This window comes from Lissotriton helveticus, chromosome 9, assembly GCF_964261635.1.
Source record: "Lissotriton helveticus chromosome 9, aLisHel1.1, whole genome shotgun sequence".
Classification (NCBI taxonomy): Eukaryota; Metazoa; Chordata; class Amphibia; order Caudata; family Salamandridae; genus Lissotriton; species Lissotriton helveticus.
This window is the reverse complement of record NC_136070.1, coordinates 225,532,199-225,559,848: the sequence shown is the minus strand read 5'-3', so window position 1 is coordinate 225,559,848 and position 27,650 is coordinate 225,532,199. Positions and strand designations below refer to the sequence as shown.

The following is a 27,650-nucleotide window of genomic DNA, read 5'->3' as shown; positions in this document are numbered from 1 at the left end:
GACGTCGGGATCGACTCCGAAGGCACAGGGCGCTGTTCACGAGGTCGACTCGGAGCAGGCGACGTCGGTATCGGCGTCGACGACCTCAGCGGAGCCGAGAACTGCCAAGGAGGCGTCGGAGCCGGCATGAAAGGCATAAAGGGAGCTGGAGCATAGGAGTGGGTAACTCCTAAATTAAAAGCCAGAGGACCCATAGGACCAGAAGGTGCACCAGAGGGGTACCATGCTCTGGAAAAGACACCATACATAGCATTTAAAAATGCCTTAGGGTCTTGACCTGGGGCCGGGAAAGGAGGGTGAGAACCCTCAGACTGACCCTTTATAGGCTCCGGATTCGCCTCTTCTTCCACAGGTACTGAACCCTCATCCAAAGGGACCTCTTCATCTTCTCGAGCCGGGGACGGCACCGGAGATGGATTCGGAACCGGAGTCGGTGGATGAGCTCGCGATTCCAAAGGCGAAGCCTCACCTTCTGGATCCAAGACTTCCGGCAATGGAGACACAAAATCCTTCCCATGCTTCTTCTAATGCGACTTCGGTCTCGAGTCCGAATCCTTACCGGAGTGATGTCGAGGCCCATGCCTTTGTTTCTTACGTTTTTTCTTCGACTTCTAAGCATGATCAGATGAAGACCTCGAAGGCGACGCCGTACGGGATCTTGACCGCGACCTCGACCTCGCCATTCTCGAACGTGATCTCGAAGTCATCTTTTCTCTACTACCTCTCAACTTCGCCATAAGAAGCTTGGTCTCCCTCTCACGAAGCGCCTTTGGGTTCATTCATCTACAAGAAGAGCAGCCATCGACATCATGGTCCGAACTCAGGCACCAGATACAATCCTCGTGCGGGTCCGTGATAGACATCATATTGCCGCACTCCCTACAAGGCTTGAACCCGGTCTTCTTAGTCGACATCGCTAGAGACACAAAGAAGCAGGAAAATCGAGAAAACAGTAACAAAGTTACCAACAGCTACAGAGAGTCCCCAAAACCGTTTGCGTCGACGACGCGGAAAAAAGGGAACTGATGTTATCACGCTGGTGTGGGCCTATTATGGTGTCGGTGACGTCAGCGGAGTCGCGCGCGATGCCGTGCCTCTATGACGTCGTCCACATCGGCGCGAAGCTACAAAAAGAATTTCAGAATGTTGCTGACGCAAGGGGGATATTCACAAGGTGAGGAATCCACTGGCAGATGTATCTATCAGACAAGATCAACTAAAAACAGTACAATTCAAAGAAATGTATGAGTAAGTTTAACAATACACCCCCTCGTACAAAACTTAGAGAGGGAACAAAATATATTATCAGCAGTTTCCCAAATCAGTAAAAACTGTACTCTGTAGCATTAACAACTGTCACTGAGAACACAAATATCCCTATTGATTCATGCAAATGTGTGTGTGCCTGGTGCGGTGTCCCTCCATGACAGATGTTATGTCTCTCTGTAGGTAACCCCTGGCATCTAAGACCGATACTGACATTTGATTGTTCCTTTGCTTTATGGAGGTAATCTTTGACAGTGTTCACCATTTCTAGCACAGTGATTTCAATGCCTTGCATAATGGTGGTTCTGCACAATTGTGATTGTTCTATATTCTGGGCCTAACTCTGACCACATTTGACATAAAGGGTCCCTACCTTGGCATAATGGTGGTCACTCCTGGCGTAATGGTCACCTTTAGCATTATGTTGTCCAGGCTGGCATAATTGTGGCCATTCTTGACGTAACCTCCTAAGTTATTAGTGACTGCCCGTGACTTATTGCAGGCATCCTTCGCCTAGGGGTACCACTTCTACTACAGTGGTGGCCATCACTAGTTTGAATATGGCCAGTCTTGACATATGGTTGCCATACTTGACATTATCGTGTTCAGCCATAGCAAGATTGGTGGATGTGTGGGTATTCCTGATATTATGGTGGTATGATGATACAGCATGGCCACATGAGAGACAAAATGATCATATTAGGCAGTTGTACATGTTAGTAACTTATAAAAACAACAAGCTGATGTTTGAGGACTAAAGGTGCAGTAGCTAAAAATGAAAACTGGCATTTGGAAGCAAAAACCTTTTTTTGTCAAAAATCTTTGTTTGGAGGGATTGGGCGTCTTTACTAACAATTATAAACAATTATATTTTTATAGCACCGTGTATATTTTCAGAAACTGAGACACTGATTGTTGGACTTGGCCCTTTCGGCAGGTTCACCCCTAAACTTTTTGCCTGTCTCATAGCCTATTCCCTGTGCAGTGTTGGTGGTTTTAGGCCTCTAGGCACTTTAGCACTGCTGTCCAGTGTAAAGTGTGTGTGCCCTGGGTTACATTTAGTGAGATTGGCCTGCCCTCCCATAGGAATGCATGGGGGATTCCCTGATGAATGTGGGTCAGTGGTAAACCCTGATATGAGAGGCGCAGCATGGTCAAGTATGGTATGTATGAAATGGTATTAATAAATGCTGCACAATGGTGTGCACAGATTTATTGTGGTTATTTTTGAAATGCCACTTTTAGAAGTTGGCATTTCTGTGTGCTATGTGTCTGCCTGCCTGATGTGAATTGCATGTCTGGCTTTTGAGTGACAGGGGCTGGTGAGGTGTGGGTGGCTCCAGGAGGGGCAGGGTGAGTCAGCGCTAGACTGAATGGGACATCTACATTTTGAGTAGTGGGAGAAGTCCCTGGTCCCAGAATAGGGACTACTCAAGACTACTCAAGACCTGGCTCTTCAAGCAGTAGCAGCACCCCCCGCCCCCCCAGCGCCTTGAGACCCTCACGGGTAAGTAGTGCGCTTTACAAATCTCATGATTGATTGATGATTGAATAGGAGTGTGCCTGCCCTAGTGAATGCTGGCTCCGCCTCCCTGTGGTGTGTCTGATGACGAGCCCCCACCTGACAAAGGGGAAGAGGAGCCTTGTAAACAAAGTGCTCCAATTCCCCCCTGAACCAGTTTTTGCTGGTTCCCCAAGCCCTGTGCTCTGCAGTACAAAGAGGAAAAATTGTATAAATGTAGGGGCTGTGACCCCATGAAATGTTTTTCTTGTGCTCGTATTTTACTTGAGGAGACCCTCTGCCGGTAGGTACCACCGCGGGACCCAGCTGCTGTTCCCTGGGGGTCCCAGCGTGCTGGTCTCCCCAGCACCAAGGACTCATTATTTCTGCATGCCTGCGCATTTCTGGAAAATATGGGCTGCCTGCTCCCTGATTGCGTCAGGTGGGAGACAGGCTGAGCGCTGTATTGTATTTACCAGAGGGAGAAGGAGCGTGGACCCTGCAGCGCTGAGGCTGCGACGTGCTTTGAGGGAATCCCGGCGTGTGGGATTCCCCCTTCCGCTGCCCAAGAAGAGCAGGAGCCCCCCCTTCAGTCGCACCCTCCGTGCTTATTAAATTACTCGAGAGTCCACCCCACTGTTTCCTGCCTCCAAGAGCAGGTGTCCACCCCACTGTGGTGTTTATGTGGAAGCGGGTGCCCAGCCAGCTTGGGGTGCTGATGAGCAAGTGCCCACCCCGCAATTGCTTTATTCTTCCAGCAGGTGCCCAACCCAAGTTTGCCGAAGGAGATGTAGCGCCAAAAACGCAAGTCAGGCACCCGCGCCTGACTGTAGGCGGGACTTGTTGAAGACAGGAGAGCCTCGCGGGCTACATTTCCACACCCGTCGCCCCCCAGAGTGAAAGTCCGGCGGAGGTGCAGCTGACTGTTGTACGGGGGCCCTTGTGACCTGGGAAGAGAGCCTGGCGTGTTTCCTGGCAACCGGCATCAGCAAGGTGCGGCCCCCGCCTAGTTTCCCGAGACAGGAATCTGGCCGCTGCCCCAGCTGCAGAAGGACCGCTGGATCGCGCCCGGAGAGGAATCAGAGAGCTCTCGGCGCAGTGTTGGTGTTCAGCCAAAGGACCAACGCCGGGCAGATCTTCATTACCGGCTTGAAGCCAAGCGGGAGCCCAACCCGCATTTGTTTGCAACGTGAAGAGGAGTGGAGTCCACAAAGGAGCCCCAGTGAGTAGGGGGCTCTATGTCACATATGGTTGGTGCCCATTGCCACAGCTGCCCCGCCTGACAGTGGGCAGCTCCAACGTTTTTGGGGCACTTATGACCCTAACCAGGAGTCCGGTGGAGGTGTATGTCGGGGCACATGTCGATGACCGTGCCGAGGTCACTCCTAAGGCACAGGTGGTGCCAGGTCCTGAGGGTTCTTCACAGCTGCCCTGCTAGACAGAGGGCAGCTGCAACATTGGCAAAAGTTACCTGGGGAGTCACAGAGTGAGGCTCCCACGGTACGGTGGTGCCAGTGCCATGTCCAGCTGCTCTGCGAGAGCGCAGGTAGCTGCAATGTTGGGACATTTGTTGCTTAGGAGCCCTAGTGGGGGTTCAGGAGGCACAGTAGTACCAGACCTATTATTTTCCTTGGGGGCATTTCGTTTTGCAAAGAGAGGGGTGAGTTACACTCCTGCCCTGCCCCAGCGCTCTGCGCACTTTTCTTTTTCTTTAGCTGTGAGTGGCAGCTTCTAGCCCTGACATTTTGTTATTAAAACATATTTTATTGGCATTTTGTATCATCATATAAACATAGATTTCATGAAGTTCAATAAACCATCATCATCGCCAGTAAGAAGTAAGTAAAGCACTCAAAATTGCAGTGTACATACGTCAGTTCATCATAGCCCATTGGTGTCAAAATTGCGCCGGCATCGCCGGCCTCTTCATTGTCCCCCCGTATTCACAGTGACGTATAGTGCTAGCACATTGCCCCTCTCGTTCCATCATCACTCATGGGCTATCATCTGGTGTCCTTGTTGCGTGCGGTGGGTCACAGAGGTTCCCCCGGGACTCATTCCATCTCTCCCATATTCTGGACCACTTTTTAGGACACCCTCTGTGTATATGAACCGCTCTCTCTGCAACCATGGCTGTGTTTATGTCTGCCGCCCATTGCTGTAACGTAGGTGGTGACCCAGAGCCCCAGTGTTAAGCGATGTTCCGTTTGGCGAATGTCATACCCTGTGTAGCCCATGTCTGCAATGCTAGGTTGAGGTATGTGGGTTGCCAAATATTTAGTAGGAAACACCGGGGATCTCGTTGTACTTCCGCCCCTCCCACCTCTGAGATGTTTATGCAAAGTGGTGCGGGGGTAATATACCCGATGCAACACCTTGAGTTGTATCAATTTAAGCCGGGATGGATGGCCGCCTCCCGATCGGACGCCAGCGCATCCAACCAATCTGAGTCTTCTATATCCCCCAGGTCTGCTTGTCATTTGCCTCTCAGTATCAGTGTGTGATCAGGTTGATTATTAACCAGTTTGCGGTAAGTTTGGGAGATGGCTTTTTTCTCCATGTGGTCTGTGAGTATCCTGTCCTCTAGAGGGGAGGAGTCTGCCAGTTTAGTGCCCTGGGGAATCGCATTTTGGAGCGCATGCCTGATTTGAATGTAGCGATAATGTTCAGTGGCTCCCATGTGATACTCTTCCTGTAGTGCAGAGAAAGTGAGGATCCCCCCCCCCGCACCCAAAGATCGCCTATTTTAGTGATCCCTACCAGGTCCCATTGTTTGAACCCTTTGGTGTGTGCTAGCGTGCCCAGACGCCGTGTCTCCCAGAGCAGAGTGGCAAGCGTCAATAATACCTCCCAGCCCAATGCCCTTTGTGCGGTATGCCAAATTCTGATTGCGTGTGCGGTGGGGCCTGTGAGGGTATTTTTCCGTTTGTTAGTATATAGGGCCTTCATCAATTTGTCAGCAGGGAGGAGGATCCTGTCCAGTCGGAACGCAGGCTCGTCCTGGGGAACATGTAGCCACTGATTTATTATCATTAGCTGCGAGGCCCAATAGTAGAATTTGACAGTTGGTACGGCAATGCCACCGTCGTACCAGCGATGTACCAGTTTATGTTGTGCTATACGGGATGGTCTACCATCCCATAGTAGTGATGAGATCTCACCCTCTATTGCTTTAAAGTACATAAGTGGGACTGGGAAGGGGGTGTTTTGCAGGGCGTAGAGGAATCTAGGGAGTGCCAACATTTTAAATAATGCCGCCCTCCCCAGAAGCATCAGCGGCAGAGACCGCCTGTGCCCAACATCCGCCTTAAGCCGTGTAAGGGGTTTCGCCAGATTTTCGTCCATGAATACATTTTCTTGTGGGGTTACGTTAATTCCTAAATATTTGAAGCCTCTGGACGCTATTTGGAGCGTGCAGCCCGGAGGCAGCTCCGGTGTTGGACCTTTCAGTACATACAGTAGCGACTTAGTCCAGTTAATGGTGTACCCAGACTTCAGCCCATACGCCGTGAGTACTTCCATCAGGACCTTCAGTGACTCCCCAGGGCACGTCAAGTAGATTAGAGCATCATCTGCATATAAGGGAACCAGGTCCTCCCAATCCGCCTCCCACCGCATCCCACGTATCCTTGGTTCCTGTCGGAGCCAGGCGGCCAGAGGTTCCAGTATGAGGGCAAAGAGGAGCGGCGACAGAGGGCAGCCTTGTCGAGTCACTCTCCCCAGTTTGAACACCCTAAAAATATGGCCATTAGCCACCACTTGTGCCAATGGAGCCGTATATAATAGTCTAACCCAGTTGCAGAATTTGGGGCCGAATCCCATCTTACGGAGGACTGCAAAAAGAAATGGCAATTCAACAAGGTCAAAGGCCATCGTAGCATCTAATGAAAGGATGGCAGCGTCCTCTTTAAACAGGGGTATTCGGGCCAGGACCTCGTGCAGGCGTCGCAGATTTAGGGAGGTGTTGCGGTCAGGCATGAATCCAGACTGGTCTGGATCTACTAAGGTCTTGAGGTGTGGCTGCAGCCTAAGTGCCAACGTTTTCGCCAGTATTTTTGCCTCCGCGTTTATTAGCGAGATCGGCCGGAAGGACGACGTCATCGTCGTGGGCTTTCCCGGCTTAGGGATTGCCACTATCGTTGCCACCCTCTGATCCTCGGGCAGTAATCCTACTGTCCGGCTGTCATTGTACATATTCAATAAATCGGGCGTGACGGTTTTTGCCACCTTCTTGTACAATTCTACTGGCAGTCCGTTGGGTCCCATGGCCTTCCCCGTGTGGAGGGCCGCTAATGCCTCCCCCAGTTCTTTGGCCGAGAGGTCAGCCCTGACATTTTGGACATAGGGCATCTGAGCCCTAGAGATGGTATGTTGGCCTGCGGGTGAGTTGAGTATTGGTAGGGCGCAAGGCCCTTATGTGATGCCTACAATGATTTATGCATAATGTGGTTATGCTGGAGGCCCATTGCGTAATGTGTTTATACTAATGAGGTTTGGGCCTAATATGTATTATGCCTAATGTGTTAATGCGGAGGTCATTATTGTGCCAGTAGTTACTGGTTGTGTTTTAAATGTACTTACCTGTTCTGATGGTTCTGACCGTGGCCCGATTGGCCTGGTCCTGTATATAATCCCCTGTGAATATTGCCTAGTGCCAGTTGGCACAGTGTAAATGCGTGATTATGTTTCTAATTTGTTTATGGCAATACAAAGGCTATTTTTTATATAACCTTGTGTGGAGTTTCTTTTGTGGTGTGCGTAGTGTGTTGCTGCTGTGTGAGTGTGTTGTGCAAATGCTTTACCCATTGCCTCCGGGATAAGCCTGACTGCTCATGCCAAGCTACCGAGGGGGTGAGCAGGGGTTATCTTTGGCGTGTAACTCCCTTGCCCTAACTAGAGTGGTGGTCTCTGCCTGGCTTTGGCGCAAGCTTTAGCCAACCAGAGATGCCATTTCTAACACTGATGTTTGAAGAATAAATGAGTGTATTTCCAAAACTGATTACATTTATTGATGCAGAATTCATGCTAAAATGTGGAGACCTATTGCTGATGTTATTTCCTTTTTTCCAGAAGAGTCCCGCCGCTATGGCTGTTATTTCATTACACATTTAGAAACATTTCAAACAAAGATTTTTAGGACATTTTTGCTGCTAACCTGACCAACGCACAGAAAGAAATGGTCACTAATGGTAATCCTAGATGGAATGGCCACTAATAATCTTGTCCGATGTGGCCTATATTGTGGCGCCAATATTTGTTAGTAGCTCACAAGATCTGCATTGATTTGAAGTAGCTCTTCTTATAGAAACTTGGAGAGCCTTGCAGTGGGATAGCGAAGGGAGAAGCAAAAAAAAAAAAAAGAAAACTAAAACAGGTGCCTAAATGTAATTGGTAGAGCTTACCATGTGCCTTCATACACTGGAACAGAGAGGAACAACCTGTGATTTTTTTTCCTTTTGATTGGTATTTCCAAAGCAATTATTGTTTTTTTTCTTACTATGTCACTGTGGAATACCTGCTTTGAGAGGTGTGTGCAGGGTGCGTGGGCCCTGGGGTCTCGTGGTGGGGGTGTCTTTCTTTACGCTGTCAATTTTGGGACAGCAAGGAATGGGGAGATTCCTTTTTGTAGGTACTCGGGGGAGGTAGGAAGGGAGGGGGAGGGTTTAAAAATGGTGGATTGGTCGACTGGTAGGGGGGGTGTAAAGAGCCACAGCTTGTTGAAATTTACATTGGTTGAGTACAGGGAAAAGGGGCACGTAATGAGAGGGGAGATGATCGGAACGAGTTTACAAGTATTTTCAAATGCCGGACCTTAAGAATATGTGTTGGAATGTGCCGGGGCTTAATCAGGCTGGTATGCGCCGGTTAGTAATGGCTTGCTGAAACACATCTTGCCTATAAAAACAGAGCTCAGTTAAAACAGCTTGGTTATGAAATAATTGTATGTACTTCGCAATCAATTTATATCTGAGGGGTGGCTCTCTTAAACTCCAAAAGCTGTAGGGCTACGGCTCGTCGAACAATGGCCGACTCTAAAGGGAGATGGGCAATTGCCCAACTGATGGTTTATGGGCGTAAGCTTACAGTATGTAGTGTTTAAGGCCCAAATACTGAATATTGATACTACTAATGCTACAGCTCGTGTTAGAATGTGTAAGACTGGGGCAGCTATTTTAGACCTCCTTCATATACATCAGTTGGTGGATTCTTGGAGGAGACTATTTCCAACTATACCGAGCTATACATTTTTTTCATCCCCGTACAAACATTATACGAGGATTGATATGATTTTTTTAACTAATATTATTTTGGGAAATGCATGCATAGAGGTATGTCCTAAAATAAGATCAGACCACAACCCGGTGATGCCAACAGTGCAGTTTCAGCCTGGGCTAAAGAATCAGTTAGGGAATTTTCTTTACCTAGACACCTCCTCAGTAATCCAGAGTATGTGGAACTTATGCGAGGAACATTAGAGAATAATTTGGGCACAGCGCCTATTGCAATAGTATAGGACTGTTTGAAGGCCTAAGTAAGAGGGGTCTCGCTGCAATATATTATAAAACAGAACCGGCAGGGTGCCTGCTTGTTAGAGCAGGAACACAGGCTCAATTTAGATCTGGAGCAACAACATGCTAGAGCTATTGCTGCAAAGGAGACAGGCGAACAATTGATCTATCAGCAGGTTGTCGAGGTAAGAGCTAAGCTCAGGAGAAGGATAAGGGATAAAGAAGGAAATAACTATAATAAGTACAAATCCAAACAGTATGAATACGGGGAGAAGGTGGGCCATTTGCTGGCTAACCAGATTGCTGATCAAAGGGCTAGATCGCATATTAAATTAATTAAAGGGGTAGAAGGTCTTGTTTACACTAGATCTACTGACATTGTGGAACAATTTAGGTTATTTTATGCTGACTTATATGGCGATTCAGTATGTTTTAACCAACAAACTGCCTTGGAATACATACAGGAGATTGCAATGCCTGTTTTGAATCTATTGCTCTCCAAGCTTTTGCAAAAAGATATTGACGTTGGGGAAGTTGAGGAAGTGATTAGTGCTCTGCCAACTGGCAAGGCAGTTGGTGAGGACAATATTCTGCTTGAATTTTATGAAATCTTTAAAGATACATTGATATCTGTCTTTCGTGCACTATGCAACGAAATTTTTCAAGGGGAGGATGTTCCCTACTCCTGGAATACTACTAATATTATTGTTTTACCAAAAAAGGGGAAACCAATGCATGATATGAGCTCTTATCGACCTATATCGTTGATCAACAAGATGCAATTTTTCCCCCCAAATTCTCGCATCACGATTGACTCCTGTTATTCATCTTCTAGTCGCGGCACAGCAGCATGGTTTCATCCCAGGTAGAGACATGGCAGCGCATATTAATACAGCCATTGCTGCGTTTGATGTCTCTGGTCAATTGGGTCAGCAGTTTGGGATGTTGATGTTGGACGCCGAGAAGGCCTTTGACCGGGTGACTTGGGGAGCTCTATGGTCGACAATGTCAACAACAGGTCTCGGTCAAAGGTTCATCTCGGCGGTACAGAAACTATATAGGAACCCAATAGCTGTTTAGATAGTGCCATTGGTAGCTTTATCTGGGGCTAACGGCATGCAAGGAGACCTATCCGGTATATAAAACTATTGTACAAACAAGGTGGTTTTAAACGCCTCGATTTTAAATTATATTTTTGGGACGCATTTGACGGTTGAATACAAAGTTTACTTAGGGGCCCGGCACCAGTACAATTTGGCTCTCAAAGCAACTGGCCTGTGGATGAAATACGGGGTTTTTACTGTACAAAACGTCTGACCCTAATGACTATAAGCGGGTTCGATTTAAGGTAGTTAGGGATATTACTAGGATATGGCATGAAATTGGTAAAAAATATGCACTACCAGATCTGCATATATATACTGCATTATGGGGAAACCCCATGCTGCCTGACATATTTCATGACTACGCTAGGAAAGAGTGGCAGTGCAAGGGTATAACGCAGCTTGACCAATTGTATGATGGACAAGGATTCCGGTCTTTTTTAGCCCTGAAAGAAGAATTTGGGTTGCTACAGACCTATTTTTATGAGTACTTATAAGTAAGGGATTTTTTCACTCTTGGTCGGGGCTTATTAGAGTTATCCAATCCTTCTGAGGTACTATCTGTATTTTTTCGTACTACAGGCCGAGGAACTATCGGCAAAACTTATCAGAAACTTATAGCAGCTGTTAGTGATGAAGGTATACAGATAGCCGTTAAGTTAAGTCGGATTTTCAATATTAATAGAACTTAAGAGGACGTACAGGAATCTTTGGAAACTGTAGATTCTGCAGTGACGTCAGTCAGTCTGAAACTTCAGCAACAGAGTTATATTTATGCTATATTACACTCCAGAGCAAATTTCTAAGTGGGGTAACACCCAATCAGCTACTAAGTCATATTGCCCAAAGTGTCAAGAATATGCTGCATATTTATGTCATATGTTCAACACTTGTCCTATGTTTAATACATTTTGGTCTGATGTAACCCATGCGCTTGCAACGTTGATTGGCCATGATAACCAGATTTCAGTGAAGGAAATAGTGTTAGGGGTACTTTCAGATTGGGGTTTTCTTACGAGATCACTTGTTTCAATTATTCTGGCATGTGCCCGTTTATGCATAGCTCGATCTTGTAGTCAAAGAGTGAGTCCAAAATATTAATGAATTTTGGGTCTTACTAAGGGAAATTTATGAAATGGAAATAGTGTTAAGCAAAGTCTACGCTCTTGGCTAACATTTAAAAGGATGTGGTCCATTTCTGTATTTGTCTCCCTTTGCTTTACATGTGTTGTAATTGTAATTGGATAGGTACATAGTTATGTTCTGTACTTTGTGTTCTCATGTGCTCTGATAATGATCACTGGTATTTTATTTCTGTTTTCTTTTGATGTAATGTATTTATACATGTGGCTAAGAAAAAGAATAAAAAAGGAATGTTTAAAAAGGAATATATTTTTTTATATATTACATAATATACGAGGTAAAACACAATATGAATTACTTATTTTAATGTATTCACAATCATATCATTTTTCTTTCAGTATATCTTGTCGTATGCTGGATACCCTACACAACCATCAGTTTCATGGATATTTTTCAAGAGGAGAAGGTTCCATCGCTAGTGGAAAAAATGTCAACATGGCTGATTCTGTTAACATCTGTGTTAAATCCATGGCTCACATCACTGGGTCAAAAGTAAGAATACTCGCACTTAACTTTACATTTATTTTGCAGACAGAAAATCAATTGATACATTTTATTGTATTGAATTTAGTTCTATATAGCTCTACATACCCCTTTATGAAGCACCGAAGGGCAAGGGAGGACAGGTACACACTACACTATAGAGTGCGAATGATTGGAAGAGTGTTCACTTGCATTTTAGCCTTTGGGGAAGTGCCTAACCGACCAGAGTGATGCTCTTAACCTAACTGAAGCCGCAGCAACGACATGTGTTGTGGAGGCAATACTAGCGAGGGCTAGAATCCATGTGAATTACAATCAATTACAGCTGTGCCTGGTGGTGATGGTGAGGACTGTGTGTAGGCCCAATGGTGGAAGCGTTTAGGTGTTGTGTGAGGAGATGTGGAATATCAGCTGGGGGAGGCAAACAAGATGGAATAAGTGCAGTCGGACAAAAGGGCCCCCTCTGAGTAGCTTTGCTGCGAAGGAGCAGCTGCAATTATGCCTAAAGTATAACGCAGAATTCAAGGGCCAGATTGGCAAAGGTTAAGGCCCGAGGTTGGTTTTCAGCTGCATAAGAGCAACACACAGACAAGCACTGGACATATGCAACCATGTTACATAATCTGAAAAGTCCACTCAGGAATGACACAGAAGTAAACCACAGGTGTGCCCTAGACATACACAGGCGTGACAGGAGATAAACCTCCAAGGGGTTACAGAAGTGTAATACTCAGGCTTTGACTAGACATGCGCAGCCACAACAATTACTATTAAGAGCCCACCCACAGATGAAAAAGGGGCAACCCCAAAGCATGCCCTGCATGCAAAGAGCTATGGGAACTCATCAAAACAGTCCACTTACAAGTGACAGGAGCAACCTACAAGTAAGGTCTGGTTCCAGGCCGCAATTCACAGCCTTGCATCAGACAGAGCCATGGCTAATGATATAGAGTCCAACCAGAAGTGACAGAGTGGTAACATATGGGCAAGGCAAATAACTATGGTAGATGCCCTTTCGGGGCAATGCAGGAGCACGGAGGGAGCAACCTACAGGCTTGGCCTGGTTACAGGGCATTTGGTTTAATTTCAACAGTTCAAGTGCAGGCACAATAATTAGCAGAGGTCCCAGCCTACAAGTACAACAATGCGCTATATACACACTTCACAAATAAAAATGCGTGAGGTAAAAAATTAATTATAACCCATTTCTATCTCAATTTTGTATTGGAGTGTGAGAACAAACTGATGTTTCTGAATGTTTTTAAATTGGGAAAATTAAAATGAAAAGTTAACTTAATGATTAAGTTAACTCTTCATTTCAATTTTCTCCCATTTCAAAGTGCCACATTTGCAAACTGCAGGTGTTCTGCTCCCAGTGGCCAGTAGACACTGTGCCATATTTATAATTGAAAAATAGTATATTTTTTTTGATGGGACTAATTTAAAGTGAAGAAAAATATGTCTATGAAACATTAAGTCTTGATGTATTTCTAAACTTTCAATTAAGCAAATTATGTCTAAATGTGTATGAATCATTCTTCTTTACTTGAAAGTCCTCACATTAAAACAAATGGATGTATTCTGTTATAAATATGGCACAAAGTCTACAGGCCACTGGGAGCAAGATGCCTGGTGTTTGTAAATGTGACACTTGGAAATGGGAAAAAATGTCAACTAGTTTCATGAAATTCACATAAACAAAGTTAACACTTCAGTATAATTTTCATGCGTATCAAAGTATCGCCTTTACACACAGAAGACATCTTGTTCCCACTGGCTAGTAGACACGTGCAATATTTATAACTTAAAAATAACGCCATTATTTTAGGTATGGAGAAATTTAAAGCTCAGAATTTTTTTCCCTATTAGGAACAAATTTGCATAACATTTTTTCCATTTAAATAAATGTTTGTATGTTTGTGTTATACATGTAACAGTGCCACATATGGCGAAGGTATGTCCTGTGTCACATGTACATATGGCACATGCTCTCAATCACAATACACAGATATCTCATTCATACGTCCACATGTTCATACACACTCACACGGACATACATGGCAGCCCTGTTATATTATGTTCAAACCATAGTATCTTTCTCTATGGTCACTGGGCTTAAAGTCAATGAAGCTGGGAGTGGGGGTGTCTGGTAAAAATGAGCAACTTACTTAGCTTACAATGATTTTCACTGATCGGTAGTAGCTCTCACTGCAGAAAAGGTTGGAGACCCTTTCTATAGAGGAATTCTTGTTCACTTAATTGTCCTTTCTGAACACCATGAGATTTATATGTAGCAATAACTTGCTGCCTGATCAAAGGGTGTTCACTGCAGTTTCTTTTAAATGAGCACCACCAGCTCTCTCTAAATCATGACGGAAACATCTGCAGCAATTCGGTGATATCTCCTTGAGAAAACCTTACCTCCTGTACTGGAGGCTACGACAAGGGTGGAAAAATAAGATGGCTGCAAAGTGCGTTATCTCACAGAGAAGCATTTTTATTTATCGTCTAGCAGATTTTAAAATCTGGATGTGCCTCCCAGTGCATTGATCTTTCAGAAAAAAGAGGAGTTCCACTGATCTAGCAGCTCAGTTGCTGCCTTCCTGGCTACTTGAATAGGATAGCCTGCTTAGACTTGAGAGACAGGGCCAGAGAAGTGTGACTTGACACATACACCATCCATTCTACCTTGACTTATGTTACAGGTCACTCATGAGCAACACAGTATGGGCTGCTGTGGATTGGTGTGCCTGCCTCAGTGGCGCAGCTGCGTTTATGCCGCTTCTTGCACCTGCCTTCAATGCGCTCTATAGCCGAGAAGATGTATTGTGACAGAACAGTAACTGAAGTGCTGGAAAACTCCAGGAGGGGCTGCCGTGCTGCCTGCTTGAAATTTTCAAAATCCACGCTAGGGGAATTAGTATGTCAAGGGCATGCGAGTCTCAAGTCCATCAGAGTTGCACTGATGACAAGAGAGTAGCCAGAAGAAGAAAAATATAAGGACCACTTTAAACCATATAGCACTGACAGTGAAAAAATACAATCCCAATGCTTTCTTGAAAGGTCTCAGAAATTTCTTTCATCCACGCAAAAAAATGAAATTTGGTCAAAAATAAGCAAATGACCAATTTTAAAGCGCCATTCTAAAGAATGCTAAGTTTACTAAGCAGATATTAAAGCTACCCTTCAAGAGGGTTTTGGGAGGTCATGCCCCTGAAATGTTTCTTAAAAAATTGGGACATAATGTAGATTTTACAGAACAAGTTTCAAATAAATCACAAATGTCAAAGGTTTTAGAGCTTGGTCTACAGAGACTTTAATTAAATATTCCAATATTTTAACATTTTAGTGGCCAAACATTTAACTTTACAGGTGTATGAGAGGTCAGACTATCATAGGTAAATCTGGCAAAACACAGAAACACAGCAGTTTGCATTCCCATTTCGGTAAAAAGTGTCTAAAGAAAAGCTTAGGTTGATAGGCAGTGCACAAAATCTGGATATGCAATTTGACATGTCCTCCTATTATTTTTCAATACACATATAATACTGTTATTTAACTTCCATCTCTTTTGCCGGGACACTCTTCGGACCAGCTGTTGGTTTATAACTAAATCTTTTGGTATTCCCATGTTACCCTCCACGTAGATTTGCAGTCATACTACGGGTCTTAATGTACAACTGAAAATCTATGTGAATGGGGCAGGGGAAGGGCGGGATTGATAGGTTGAATACATCTCGCACTCGTAATCCTAGATTATGAGTTGAGTGGAGCACAATTTACAGATGGAGTGCCGGTAAACTCAATCATGTGTTTGGCTGTTATTCCCGCATCCAGATTTACTAGATGCTGGAACAACATCTAGTTTTACCAGCTGTAAAATCCTGCCAGTCACATTGCCCATTTCTGACTCCCAGTCATGGCCCAGCGGGAGCATGTAATGCTCCCCCACTGACAGACTACAGATTATGCTGCCATCCATCACCCTACCCACCATCCTTCCTCCTTCGTGCAGCAGACCCCTGCTCACAATCACCAAGAGTCCAGAGCAGGTAACAAATGTGAGCGAAAACGCCCATTAGAAAAGGAATATGTTGCAAAAACCTGACTATTAATATCAGGTCTGCATGATTATTACCAATTCCTTCGGGATTAGGTCTTAATTGAACTGTACTGGCGGGGTGTTACTGGGTAGTACGGGTTTTGCGGGTACAGATTTACCATCCTGACAGCACTGTGCAACTTCTGTTAGGTGCCTTAGTCTATACGCGTCCCCTTCACTAAAGCTATCATTTTGTTCTACACAGCAGACACACCCATACGGGTCTCAGACAGAAAATATTTACCAATCTAGGAGAAGCAATGCCTCATTATGTATCACAACATAACACCAGTAGTAGCAAACACCCTTTGACACCAATGAAACAATAAGAGTCTGCGGCTCAGCAAGGAATGTCCCCTATAAATCCACTTTAAATACAATACGGAAAATTAATAACTTTGCTTTCAAACATTATCTAGATATTTCCAAATGCCATGTTTTCCTGTTGGCTAAATACACCAAATTCCCCCCAAACAAAACTTGTAATTTTTTTTAAATAACTTTTTTTTGTCAGCAAAATACAAACTTTTTACTTTTACTAAATCTGCAGGTTTTGTCCCCAAGTACCAGCTCAGCATTTTCATCAAATAATCACAAGTACTACTGACCCGCATGAACATAGTTTCACATATACACCACTACATGCTAGCCTGAGCCATCAAATGCAGACGACCAATGTCAGGGTAATAGTAGAAGGCATGAGAAACCAGCATATGTCAGGGTTAGCCACAGAAAAGACCAACTGCTGATAATATGAAAAGCATAAACAAGTGTAGTAATTGCCACCATTGTGCCGGGGATAGTCAAATGAGGCCTAGAAAGAATTACCCTAACAGACAGCTGAGGACAGCCATATGTCCAGTCTCCTATATTACTTCGAATGGCCACACTTTGCCAAGAATGGATACCTCATGCCAAGCCTCCATGTGTTGAGAATGGCCACAATATGCCATGGAGGTCCACTTTATGCATGTGCCACCACGATGTCCAGATAATACCAAGGAATGCCACCATAATGCTTAGAATATCTGTTGTATGACAAGGAGGGCCAAAATAATGCCTCAAATGGCACGCACATCCTAATCCTTACCAGTTTCACTGCCATCTCGATCTCAGAGTTTCCCTCTCATTTCAATTTCTTATTTGAACACCCATGTTTCTCGGTTTCCTCTGCCTCCATTTTCCCAGCTTTTCTCTTACTTAACGGTGGTTATGCACAACCTCTGATGAAATAATGGTGTGCACATGTAAACAATTTAAAATACAATTTACGACTGGAAGCATTATATGCACTAATCCGATTCATTCATATCACGATCCACAAGGGCACAGTCGGTTTCACATTAAAATGATGGTCCTTATTAGTCACACAACTCGATTATATTATGTGGGTGAATGCCTGCTTTTGAAATTAGCTAACCACATGAGGAATAAAAGAGAAATTGCCCAAAATTAATAGTAAACTAGATTTTTCACATGTGTAAGACTGTTCCATCCACAATTTGGATAACAAAAGTAGGTAGTTATCACGGTCATTGCGATAGGGGGTTATCATAATGAACCACATTGTACCTGCTCTCTTTAATACCCTGGTTTCTCTTCAAAACGAATAATTATTTCCCCTATGTACCTGCTCTCTTTAAGTGTCTATTTCGAAACAACATTTGCAACTCTATGTATTTTATATATACTTTTTGCCCCCCCTGCTGGCTGTTTTTTTTTGGCATACACATTACAAAGAAACGAGAAAACGTGGTCCCCCATCCTTAAATTTTTTTATAGATGTGAAATGCGCACAAGTCCAGATAACACTGGACCTGGAGGGAGCCGAGCTGGCTCCACTCCGGGATAGTATTGAACCAGCGCAGTCCCCGGCGAGGCAGATTTCAACATTTTTAGGAACATGAAACTTCAAGTCCACTCCGGCTCGGTTTCCCTTAAATTTGCTCGCATGTCGTTCGGTAAAGAAGGTATTTCGCAAACTGCGGGTCGACTGCGAAAAATGCATAATTCTGGATGACATTTCCCTGCCAGGTTCGGGGTAGAGGGAGACCTTCACAAACTCGCTTGGGCCCTATTTATTATATTGATCACAGCCCATCACAGTAATCTCTGGGGTACATACATACATCCCTTCCACAATATATTTGGGCGAGCCTTCACAAGAATCCACAAATACTACAGACACGCATTTTCATAGACTGTTTTGCTTTGTATTTAATTTTATGCAAAAAGGAAACCATTTGCAGATACCCATGGAGGTGGTCTTTGAATGTGTCCCGCCAATTGATGTGTTGGAATTCGTGCTAGAGTATGATACATTTTAAGTGCATTAATATCTATTTACAGAAAAAAAGCGCAAATAATCATCACCGGAGTACATTCAGCAGTAGAGGATGGAGTATTTCTCGGTCTAAATTCTTCTTTTCTTCCTTCTTAGAAAATACAGGAAGGCAATGCAAGAAACATGGAAGAAATTCAAACAGGCATCTGCGCATCTGGAAGCGAATGCACCCCCTTCGACAAGAGAGACAGGTTTAAGCCTGAGATCTCGCTTCAGTCTTCCCGGGAGCACAAGCCAGACTTCTGCTCACAAATAAAGGCATAAGAAACAAATGCGGAATGCAAAGTAAGGTCCAGAGGAGCTCTTCAGTAAACCAAGACACTGATATCCAAGTGAAATCACAGAACCGGGCTGTGTTGAAAACGTAAATGGACAGACCGTGTAATGGCGTCACAGTAGAGCACCAAAGGTTTCAAAGCACTCGACTTGTAAAGTAAGTATCTGTACCTTGCTCCTTCAAACATTAATCAGAAGCTTGGGCTCAAGCCAAGTTTAACGCATTCAGGTTATGAAGAAGATTTTGTCCAAACATCACTCCTGGATGAGGTATACTTGGAGAAAGTACCGTCACAGTCCCCAGCTCAAATAACTTTCCACCAGGGGAGTTGCTTACAAGTAATAAAAGTATGAAGCGACCGATGGAACTACAAAGATGCCCTTGCATGTCTGTTAGTTATTGTCTACAGCATTGAACATGCAGCACAGACCATAGTCTCGTCACGAGGTGAGATCACTTAACACAGTCATGGTGCAAATTGGCACTCAGTGCTCTAGGTCACGAAGGAGAAAGGTCTTTTTAACTTTCCAGAAGGTAACAAGAGGAGCAGACGGTGAAGGTCATTTCAACGTGTGGCTCACCATGGAACAAGAGTGGACGTCCAACAGTGGACTTTAATCAGAGGCATAACTGCTCCTCTGAGTGGATGGATCCGTCCGGAAAAGTTATACAGCATCATGTGGGAATACTGTAGGATTAATCATGAAGAAACTCGACACAGAGTTCACTTCCTGGAATAAAGAAGATGTCAATCTGTCCACTTTAACTGTATCTTTACTCAACCAAGCAAAATAAATTCCCAACGCAGATGGGAAGAGTAGGGGCAAAGGTTGGCACAGGAGTCTCGCTACAAATACAAGTAACATAGGGAATGAGTAGGTGTGTAGAAATTAAAAGAATTAACATTGTACGTAGATGCAATGAAAGAAGAAAGTATTTTACTGAGTTTACTATGAGAGCGGAGTTTGGTTCTTCAGACTACCTGGGTAAAAGGAACTTTATTCTGAATCATTGCGCGCGCTTAGGTTTGAGGCGGTGTTCTTGAATGGAGGCTAAATAGGAGGGTGGATAGGGAAGTGAAAAATTGTTGTAGCAAGAGAAGGGTAAAACTTGCATGGCATGTGTCACAAGCATATGACAGTTAAGACAGTCTATAGGGTGTACAGGGTCAGGTCCTGTCCCCTGGCTACAATACTCGGTCACTCTGTCTCAAGATCTTCGTTTGCGGACGAAGCTTTGGTCGCAAGATTCTATGTTCGGTGGCAAACAGACATTTAAAAAAATTCTTACGTCTGGTTTCTTTATTTGAAAAAACAAAAGATAAAATATGCATAAGGTGTATTGTAAAACATTCGTTAAAAAAACAATGAGAAAGTTCTATAATCAATAGGAACGACTAAAATTAATAAGAAAACACTTTTTCCATTTCTGCCATCTCACAACAGTCAGAACAATCACAGTAATTACGACTTAAAGTAGAACCATCCAGTATATCTTCACCTCCACTATCTAACCAACTAAACGTAGTAAATACTTGAAAAAACATATCACACAAGACACTTGGCACTGTGTAATGTTACAGTGACTGCTCGAAGTTAGGAATAGTTAAATGAAAGTCCCTTCCTTGGCACTTTTTTAACCATTTCTCTGCAGACAAAATGTCCTTTCATCCGTCTTGCTAGCAAATTGCCCTTATGCGATATTTTGAGGTTTGAAGTTAGTGATGTGGCTGGTCAACAAAGTGGTGGTTCCTCGTCAGAGCGGGCGGGGAGGGGGCTTCAGTTTCTGATGATATCCTGGATATAGATTGAGGTTAAGCATATTGATTCAGAAAACTCCTTGATGAAGCAGCATAAAGAATGGCAGGGGGCAGAAGAGTGGGCAGGCGGAAGTGATCTGGGTAAGAAATAACTAGCGAACCCCTCTCCCTCAAGCGCCTTGAGAACCTCTGGGTGAGTAGTGCGCTACACAAATTCTTGACTTGACTTGAAACGGCAGGAATGGCGGCAGGGCATAGGAGAGACGGAAGACACAAATAATGGTGGAGGAAGCAATGGGCTGAAGAAGCGGGCAGCAGGACAGACAACAGTCAGGGGAGGAGCAATGGGCGCAACATACCAGGAAGGGGGGAGCTTTTTGGTGGTAAATGGCGAGCCCAAAGGCATTTTTAATACACATTATTGAAATATTAAATGTAATGTTTATATAGGATGTATAATTTATTTCAGCAGATGGATAGAGAATTCCAGATCAAACAGTGTATCCATTAGACAGGGTGTGACGCAGCAGCCAGAGCGTCTGACTCCGCAGCGCGGGGCTTGCGGTTCGTTCGCTGGTGGTAGATCAGCTCAGCATCATGTGACTCTGGGCAATAGCTCACTTAATCTCCCCAACAGAGCCCGGCGCAATGAAAACCCTTTAGTGGTGATATGTTTGCGCTTTACAAATAGGAATTATTATTATTACCCATCAAAGGTTGGGACGGACATAGAAAGGGATCATATGACTTTGCAATTTACAGCAAAAGGGAAGCCAGCAAAAGAGGAAGTCAATCAGCCAGCAATTTTTAGGGGAAACAAGTCGACTCAGAGTGGGATTTGGGGGTGGGTTGAGATGGGGAGGACTTAATACAACCGTGGATCAAGTGCCTTCACCTCATTTGGGCAGAGAAAGATAATGCAATGGTAATTAGCATTTTGAAGTTCTACGTCACCCAGAGGGACTCCAAGGCACTAAGAAAGAAGAGAAAGAATGTAGATTTAGCCCCTTCATGCCCTTTGAAAAGCTTTAGGTTTAGTCTCTACAGTGCAGATGGGTTTGAGGAGGATTGGTAGGTGGGGAAGGTGCATGCTTGGTGGTAGTTACTATGTGGCTAGATGATGCCTCTTTGATTGCGGCATTCCTGACAGGTATAAGTATGTCCATTACCGTTGATAAATAAATAAATAGGTCTGAAGGAAAAACAGTCTCCTGACGAGGCGGTATGGGTAGATCTGTGGAAATGATCAGTCACATCACCTGTCTAAATCACCAAAAGGTGAGTTTTAATGAAAAGCAAGGAATCCTTTGTAGTAATTGTTATCAATGCATAGTGAAGGGACTATTGTCAGAAGAACACTCTACTAGAACATCTAGGGGTAAGGTGAGAATAGTGCTGTTGGCTGAAGTCTACAGACAACTGCCAAAAGAACCTGCATCTGTGACAGGAGAACATATTTTGTCCTTTTTCACTCTTGCTTTACTAGCAAAAGATTTATCAAAGGACTGAGTAACTACAGTACAACCCAGCCAAGTGCATTTGACAGTACACCGCGAGGAAGAAGCAGGTCACACACAAAGCATAGGATAGAAACAGGCTTAACATCTCCCAGTGTTAAAGTTAGCATACAGCTCCTTAATGAAAGTTACTGCAGATTTTGTGTTTGCTAAAAAAAAAAAATGTAGGTTACTTTAAAAAAAAAAACTTTAGTCCTCCTTTCAGAGCTCATATTAAAAGGGGACTTTGCTGAAAATGACTCACCCGTGTCTCCAGAATTTGTAAGTGGATGTTACTTAAGAGTACAGAAATAAATGAAAAGGCTGTTTATTTCTGGATTGCTTAGAACACAAAAGAAAATGTGATAATGTTTTATTTTTGAAATGTAAACATTTGGGGGGAAAAACTAGAATGTGGGTGTCTAATTTTAGGTAGTGTCTTAACAATTTCAGTAAGTGAACATGAATTCTAATTAAAAAAATTCTGTGAAGGTTATCACAAGTTTCACAACAAGCCACAAGATTTACTTCACAAACGATATTTTGTGCATGATTGTCAAAAATGCACAGCATATATCCCCATAATGTAAGTCTCCTTTACGGTAAGTAAGTGCAGGAATACAGGTCTTCGTGAAACAAAAAACGATCAATCATTGTGTGGTGGTGATCAGTGACTAACGCTCTCTCGAAATGAAAACTGACAACTTCTTATTACGGTTCAACTAAACAAATCACCCCTTACGGTTGTCTACTCAGGGATGGTCTCAAAGACCAGATACCCATAAAGCAACAATGAGAGATAAAAATTGCTTACTGACTTATTCCATTTTGTGTTGCAAGTAATTGTGTCATAATACAATTGTTTGAAATATTTCTTAGTGAATATACTTTACTGGGAATTGTAGCTCTGACATTGAAAAGCAGAAATTATAAAAAGAATTATAAATTAAAATCTTTAAATATGGCAAGCACATTAAAAATATCTTGACGCGAAAAGCAGTAAATGTGACAGAATTTGTCTTCATTTATCATGTTAATTATTTTGTAATATTCCAACGTTCCACACATTCGACAGGAAATCAGAATGGCATTAATTATAATTATTGAAAAGTAGCATTCTCAACATGGAGTTAAACATGCTCCTACTTCCTGTTACAGAAATCTAACTAAGCTGGTCATGCCATTATTTACAGTGAAACCATGTCCATTAGCACTTGTCCAAAATGTTATATCTTCTCACATCTCACATTTAACACAGCCAGATATATTTGCATTTCATTACAATCATAAGATTATTTCTAAAAGTAACTATTAGCACCAGTTTTCGTTTTAAGCCTTTTTGGGTACTGGCTGGATGTACTTAACTTGCACTTGTGTAATGCAAAGCCTCAACCTCTAAATGAAATGTATGTAATATATTACAATAATTGTAAAGGAAGTCTCATATTTTGCCAACAACCAGTCCATTTTTAATCGGATATGCTTAGCCCACCATCACGTAGCCATGTCTTCAGAGGCCAGTGCAAAAGTTCAGAATTACAATTAATGTTTTTCACAAATGGAGAAACCTACTGTTCCAAACGATATCAAACGCCAACAGTCCGAATATTCTACACTGACTCACGTTCATAAAAACTTGAATGTGAGATCGGTTTCACTTCTCAGGCTTGCAACATAGGCTTTTTGAACACAGAGCTCCATAGCCCTTTTTTTCTTCATATTTTTAGCAGAGACCCAAGGGTTGGAAGGATTGCAACCCAAAATGGAAATACGTCTGGATGTGCCACTTCCTCCCAAACAATGACTGGTGCTAGCAAGGCATAGATGCAAAATACACAGGCACCCATCGTACCAACGTCCAAATGAGAAGAAGGTTACTACAATCACTGCATGTGTAACTGGAAAAACCGATGTGGAGAGGTGGGCATCGATGCCTGGAGAAAATACGGAGATGCTAGTGTCCCCTAGCAAGTGGTAGAGGCCGCAGTCGAGATAGAGAAAAACAGTCGCATGCAGAACTGAGGTGAAAGAAATTATAGCAAACATCAAAATACTGGTGGGGGGAGTCCTCTGACTTGAAAAATTGCATTTTACGACCAGTGTAAGTGCCTAAAAGCCTAAGACAATGTGTGTTAGACTGGACAACCTGGAACTGTTCCATAAGAAAACAAGTTACTTACCTGTAACTTTAGTTCTCCAGTATTGGAATCTTTCATAGATTCACATGCCTGAATCATTCCCCGTCGTCGAGACGGGAGTCTCCGGTATATAAAAAAGCAGTGCTTAGTAGTATAGCAAACTGAAAAGAGGCCTAGGCCCATTTCCGTTTTGCAACCCATAGCCTTTGTTATGTAAAAAAGGCCCAAACTTTTCCCTGAACCAATCAGAGCTCCTCACCCTCTAGAACACTCCTGAGAGAACCTCTGCCCCTCAGATTTTCCGTGCACTTGTGCATATAACACACTTCTTGTGCTAAATCCGAGGTGCGCCTCTCAGGGGAGGAGGGTGGGTGCATGTGAATCTATGAAAGATTCCAATACTGGAGAACTAATGTTACAGGTAAGTAACTTGTTTTCTTACTCCAGTATTGGAACTTTCATAGATTCACATGCCTGAATCAGAATAGCGAGCAGTGAAAAAACAAAGCACATTTTCCTGATACATTACATAATCATGCAATACCATTAGAAAATGAAGCATAATTTCATATACATATATACATACTTATATAAAATGTGACTTTGTAAACACAAGAAATTATGGATGGAGGGATGCAAGAAAGGCTCACCGTTACTGGATGATATTCCGCAATACCACCTCTCCCACCGCCGCATCCGATTCTGCGGCTGCCTCCAAGCAGTAGTGCCTGGTGAAGGTGTGCGTAGATGCCCAGGTTGCTGCTCTGCAGATGTCCTGGATTGGCACTCCTCCAACCAATGCAGTGGATTTGGCCACTGCCCTCGTGGAATGGGCACAGATTCGTGCATTCAAAGGCTTCCCAGCAGCTTGATGACAGTAGACAATTGCACTGGAAATCCATCTGGCAATTCCCCTCTTTGACAGCGGGAAACCTTTTCTGGGTGCGCTGAAGGCGACAAATAACTGGGAAGACTTGCGAAACGCCTTAGTTTCTTTCAAGTAAAATTTCATACATCTCTGAACGTCCAGCAAGTGTAATACTCTTTCTGCCGCTGTTGATGGATGAGGAAAGAAACGCTTCAGCACCAATGGTTCGTTCAAATGAAAATCAGTTGGCCCCTTCGGAATGAACTTCAGGTTTGTCCTGCGAATCATTTTATCCTCTTGAAATTGCAAGAAAGGCTCCTGAATCGTGAGCGCTTGTAGTTCACCTACTCTTCTCGCAGAAGTCAATGCAATGAGAAGAGCCACCTTCCAGGACAAGAACTTCAGGTCTGCCCTGTGTATCGGTTCAAATGGTGGCTTCATCAATTGAGAGAGTACAATATTCAGATTCCATAAAGGAGGTGGAGGCTTTACTGGTGGAAAGACTCTGAATATCCCTTTCATGAATTGTTTGATAATCCTTGAGGACCATAAAGATGGGCCTGACGATGACCTCCTGTAGCGGGATAATGCAGCCAAATACACCTTGATGGAGGCGTGTGCTAATCCTGACTTTGCTAACAGCGCAATGTAAGGTACAATTTGATGAGGTGCAGCAGTAAGAGGGTGAACATCATGCCTCTTACACCACAAACAAAACCTCTTCCATTTCATTCTGTAGGTTTTGTTGGTACTCTCCGCTCTGGCCTTGGACAGGGTCTCCCTCAATTCATGTGAGATGTTCAGATGGCTAAACTCACAGTGTTCAGGAGAAAGGCTGCTATCGCAAGGATTTCGGGTCCGGATGGCGCACCTGCCCCTTGGACATTGTCAGAAGCGATGGAATCAGGCGCAACCGAATTGGACGGTCCTCCAACAGTAGCAGCAGTTCTGTGAACCAGTGCTGTCTGGGCCACCACGGGGCAATTAGGATCAGCCTGCACGGCCCTTTCTTGATCTTCACCAGTACGTGGGGGAGAAGAGGAATTGGAGGAAAACCGTAGGCAAAGATGCCGGACCATGCCATGGAAAACGCATTCCCCCAAGATCCCCTCTGTGGAAGCCAGCTTGCGAAGTACTGGCATTTTCTGTTTTCCTTCGTAGCGAAGAGGTCCACCATCGGTGTTCCCCATCTTCGAAAGATGCTGTCTAGGATCTGATCTAGCTCCATTCGTGGCAGGACGATTTTAACCTGCTGAGAGTATCTGCCTTGACGTTTTGATCCCCCGGGAGGTGTTTTGCTGTCAATGATATTCCCTGCTGAATTGCCCATTCCCATATTTCCTGGGCTTCCTGAGACAGGGAGAGAGATCGTGTTCCCCCTTGCTTGTTTACATAATGCATCGCCGTGGTGTTGTCTGTTCTTATCAACACCAGCGCACTTTTTATCCTCGGCAGAACAGCCAGTAATGCCAAGCGAATCGCCCTGAGTTCCAGCAGATTTATATGTAATTGCTGCTCCTCTGCCTTCCAACGTCCGCTGACCTGAAGGTCCTGAAGGAAAGCTCCCCATCCTTCTAACAACGCATCCGTTGTTACCACTAGCGGAGCTGCTCTTGCTAGAAACGTCAGTCCTTGAGACACATTTGCCTTTTGCGTCCACCACTTTGCTGCCTGCAGCATGACTGGTGTCACCTGTATTGTATCGTCGAAGGATCCCTCCGCCTGACGCCATTGGAGATCGATCTGTTCTTGCCATGGTCTCATCCTTAGCCTGCAGCAAGGTACCAGTGGAATACAAGAGGACATTGTGCCCAGTAAGGATTTGTACCTGCGGACTGAAAGAGACTTTCTTTTTCCCAAGTCTTGGAAGAGGGACACAATCCTCAGTTGTCTTTCCTCGGAGGGAAACGCTTTGTTGCATTCCGTGTCCAATATTGCCCCCAGAAATGTAATCACTCTTGCTGGGTGGAGGTTTGACTTTCCCTCGTTTAGAGTCAATCCTAAATTGGCGAATAAGTCTATGCAAGCTTGCGTCGACGTTCTGGCTTGTGTCTTCGATGGTGCCTTGACTAACCAGTCGTCGAGGTACGGAAATATTTGATGTCTTTGCTTCCTCAACACAGCCGCCACTGGAGCCAGGCATTTCGTGAACACCCTTGGCGCTGACTTCAAGCCGCATGGCAGCACCCTGAACTGGTAATGTCTTCCGGATACCCAGAACCGAAGGTACTGCCTGTGTGCAGGATGTATTGGCACGTGAAAATACGCGTCCTGTAGGTCCAATGTGGTCATACGATCTCCTGGGTTTAATAACGGAAGGATGTCCTGTAGGGATACCATCCTGAAAGATTGTTTCTTGAGATAGGTGTTTAAGGATCTGAGATCCAGAATGGGGCGCCACTGGAGTTTGTTCTTCTTGATAAGAAAAAAACGGGAGGAAAACCCCTTGTTTTCCTGGAATTTCGGTACCGGTTCTATTGCTCCCTTTCGGAGCATTGTCCGAATCGCCTGCCGGAGTTGATGCAGATGATTGGCTCTTTTGTGCATCGGTGGCGTACAAGGGGGTGTCTGAAGAAATTCTCGTGTGTGACCGAATTGTACTATTTTGAGGACCCATTGGTCCGTTGTTCTTTTCCGCCAATTGTGAAGATAGTGAGCAAT

General features: G+C 44.2%; 2 protein-coding genes across 5 annotated transcripts in view; one reads left to right on the top strand and one right to left on the bottom strand.

The window, feature by feature from the left end:
• Positions 1-22,191, top strand: part of LOC144781109 (adenosine receptor A3-like) — a 46,682-nt gene extending 24,491 nt beyond the window's left edge. Inside the window, exons 3-4 of the mRNA XM_078659765.1 lie at positions 11,861-12,014; positions 18,548-22,191. Coding sequence (XP_078515891.1) covers positions 11,861-12,014; positions 18,548-18,707 — 314 coding nt within the window. The 3' untranslated portion in view covers positions 18,708-22,191. The remainder of the gene's footprint in view (positions 1-11,860; positions 12,015-18,547) is intronic.
• The window catches only part of SEC23A (SEC23 homolog A, COPII component), an 891,592-nt gene that overhangs the window by 434,461 nt on the left and 429,481 nt on the right, over positions 1-27,650 (bottom strand). The gene's annotated exons all lie outside the window — the stretch shown is intronic.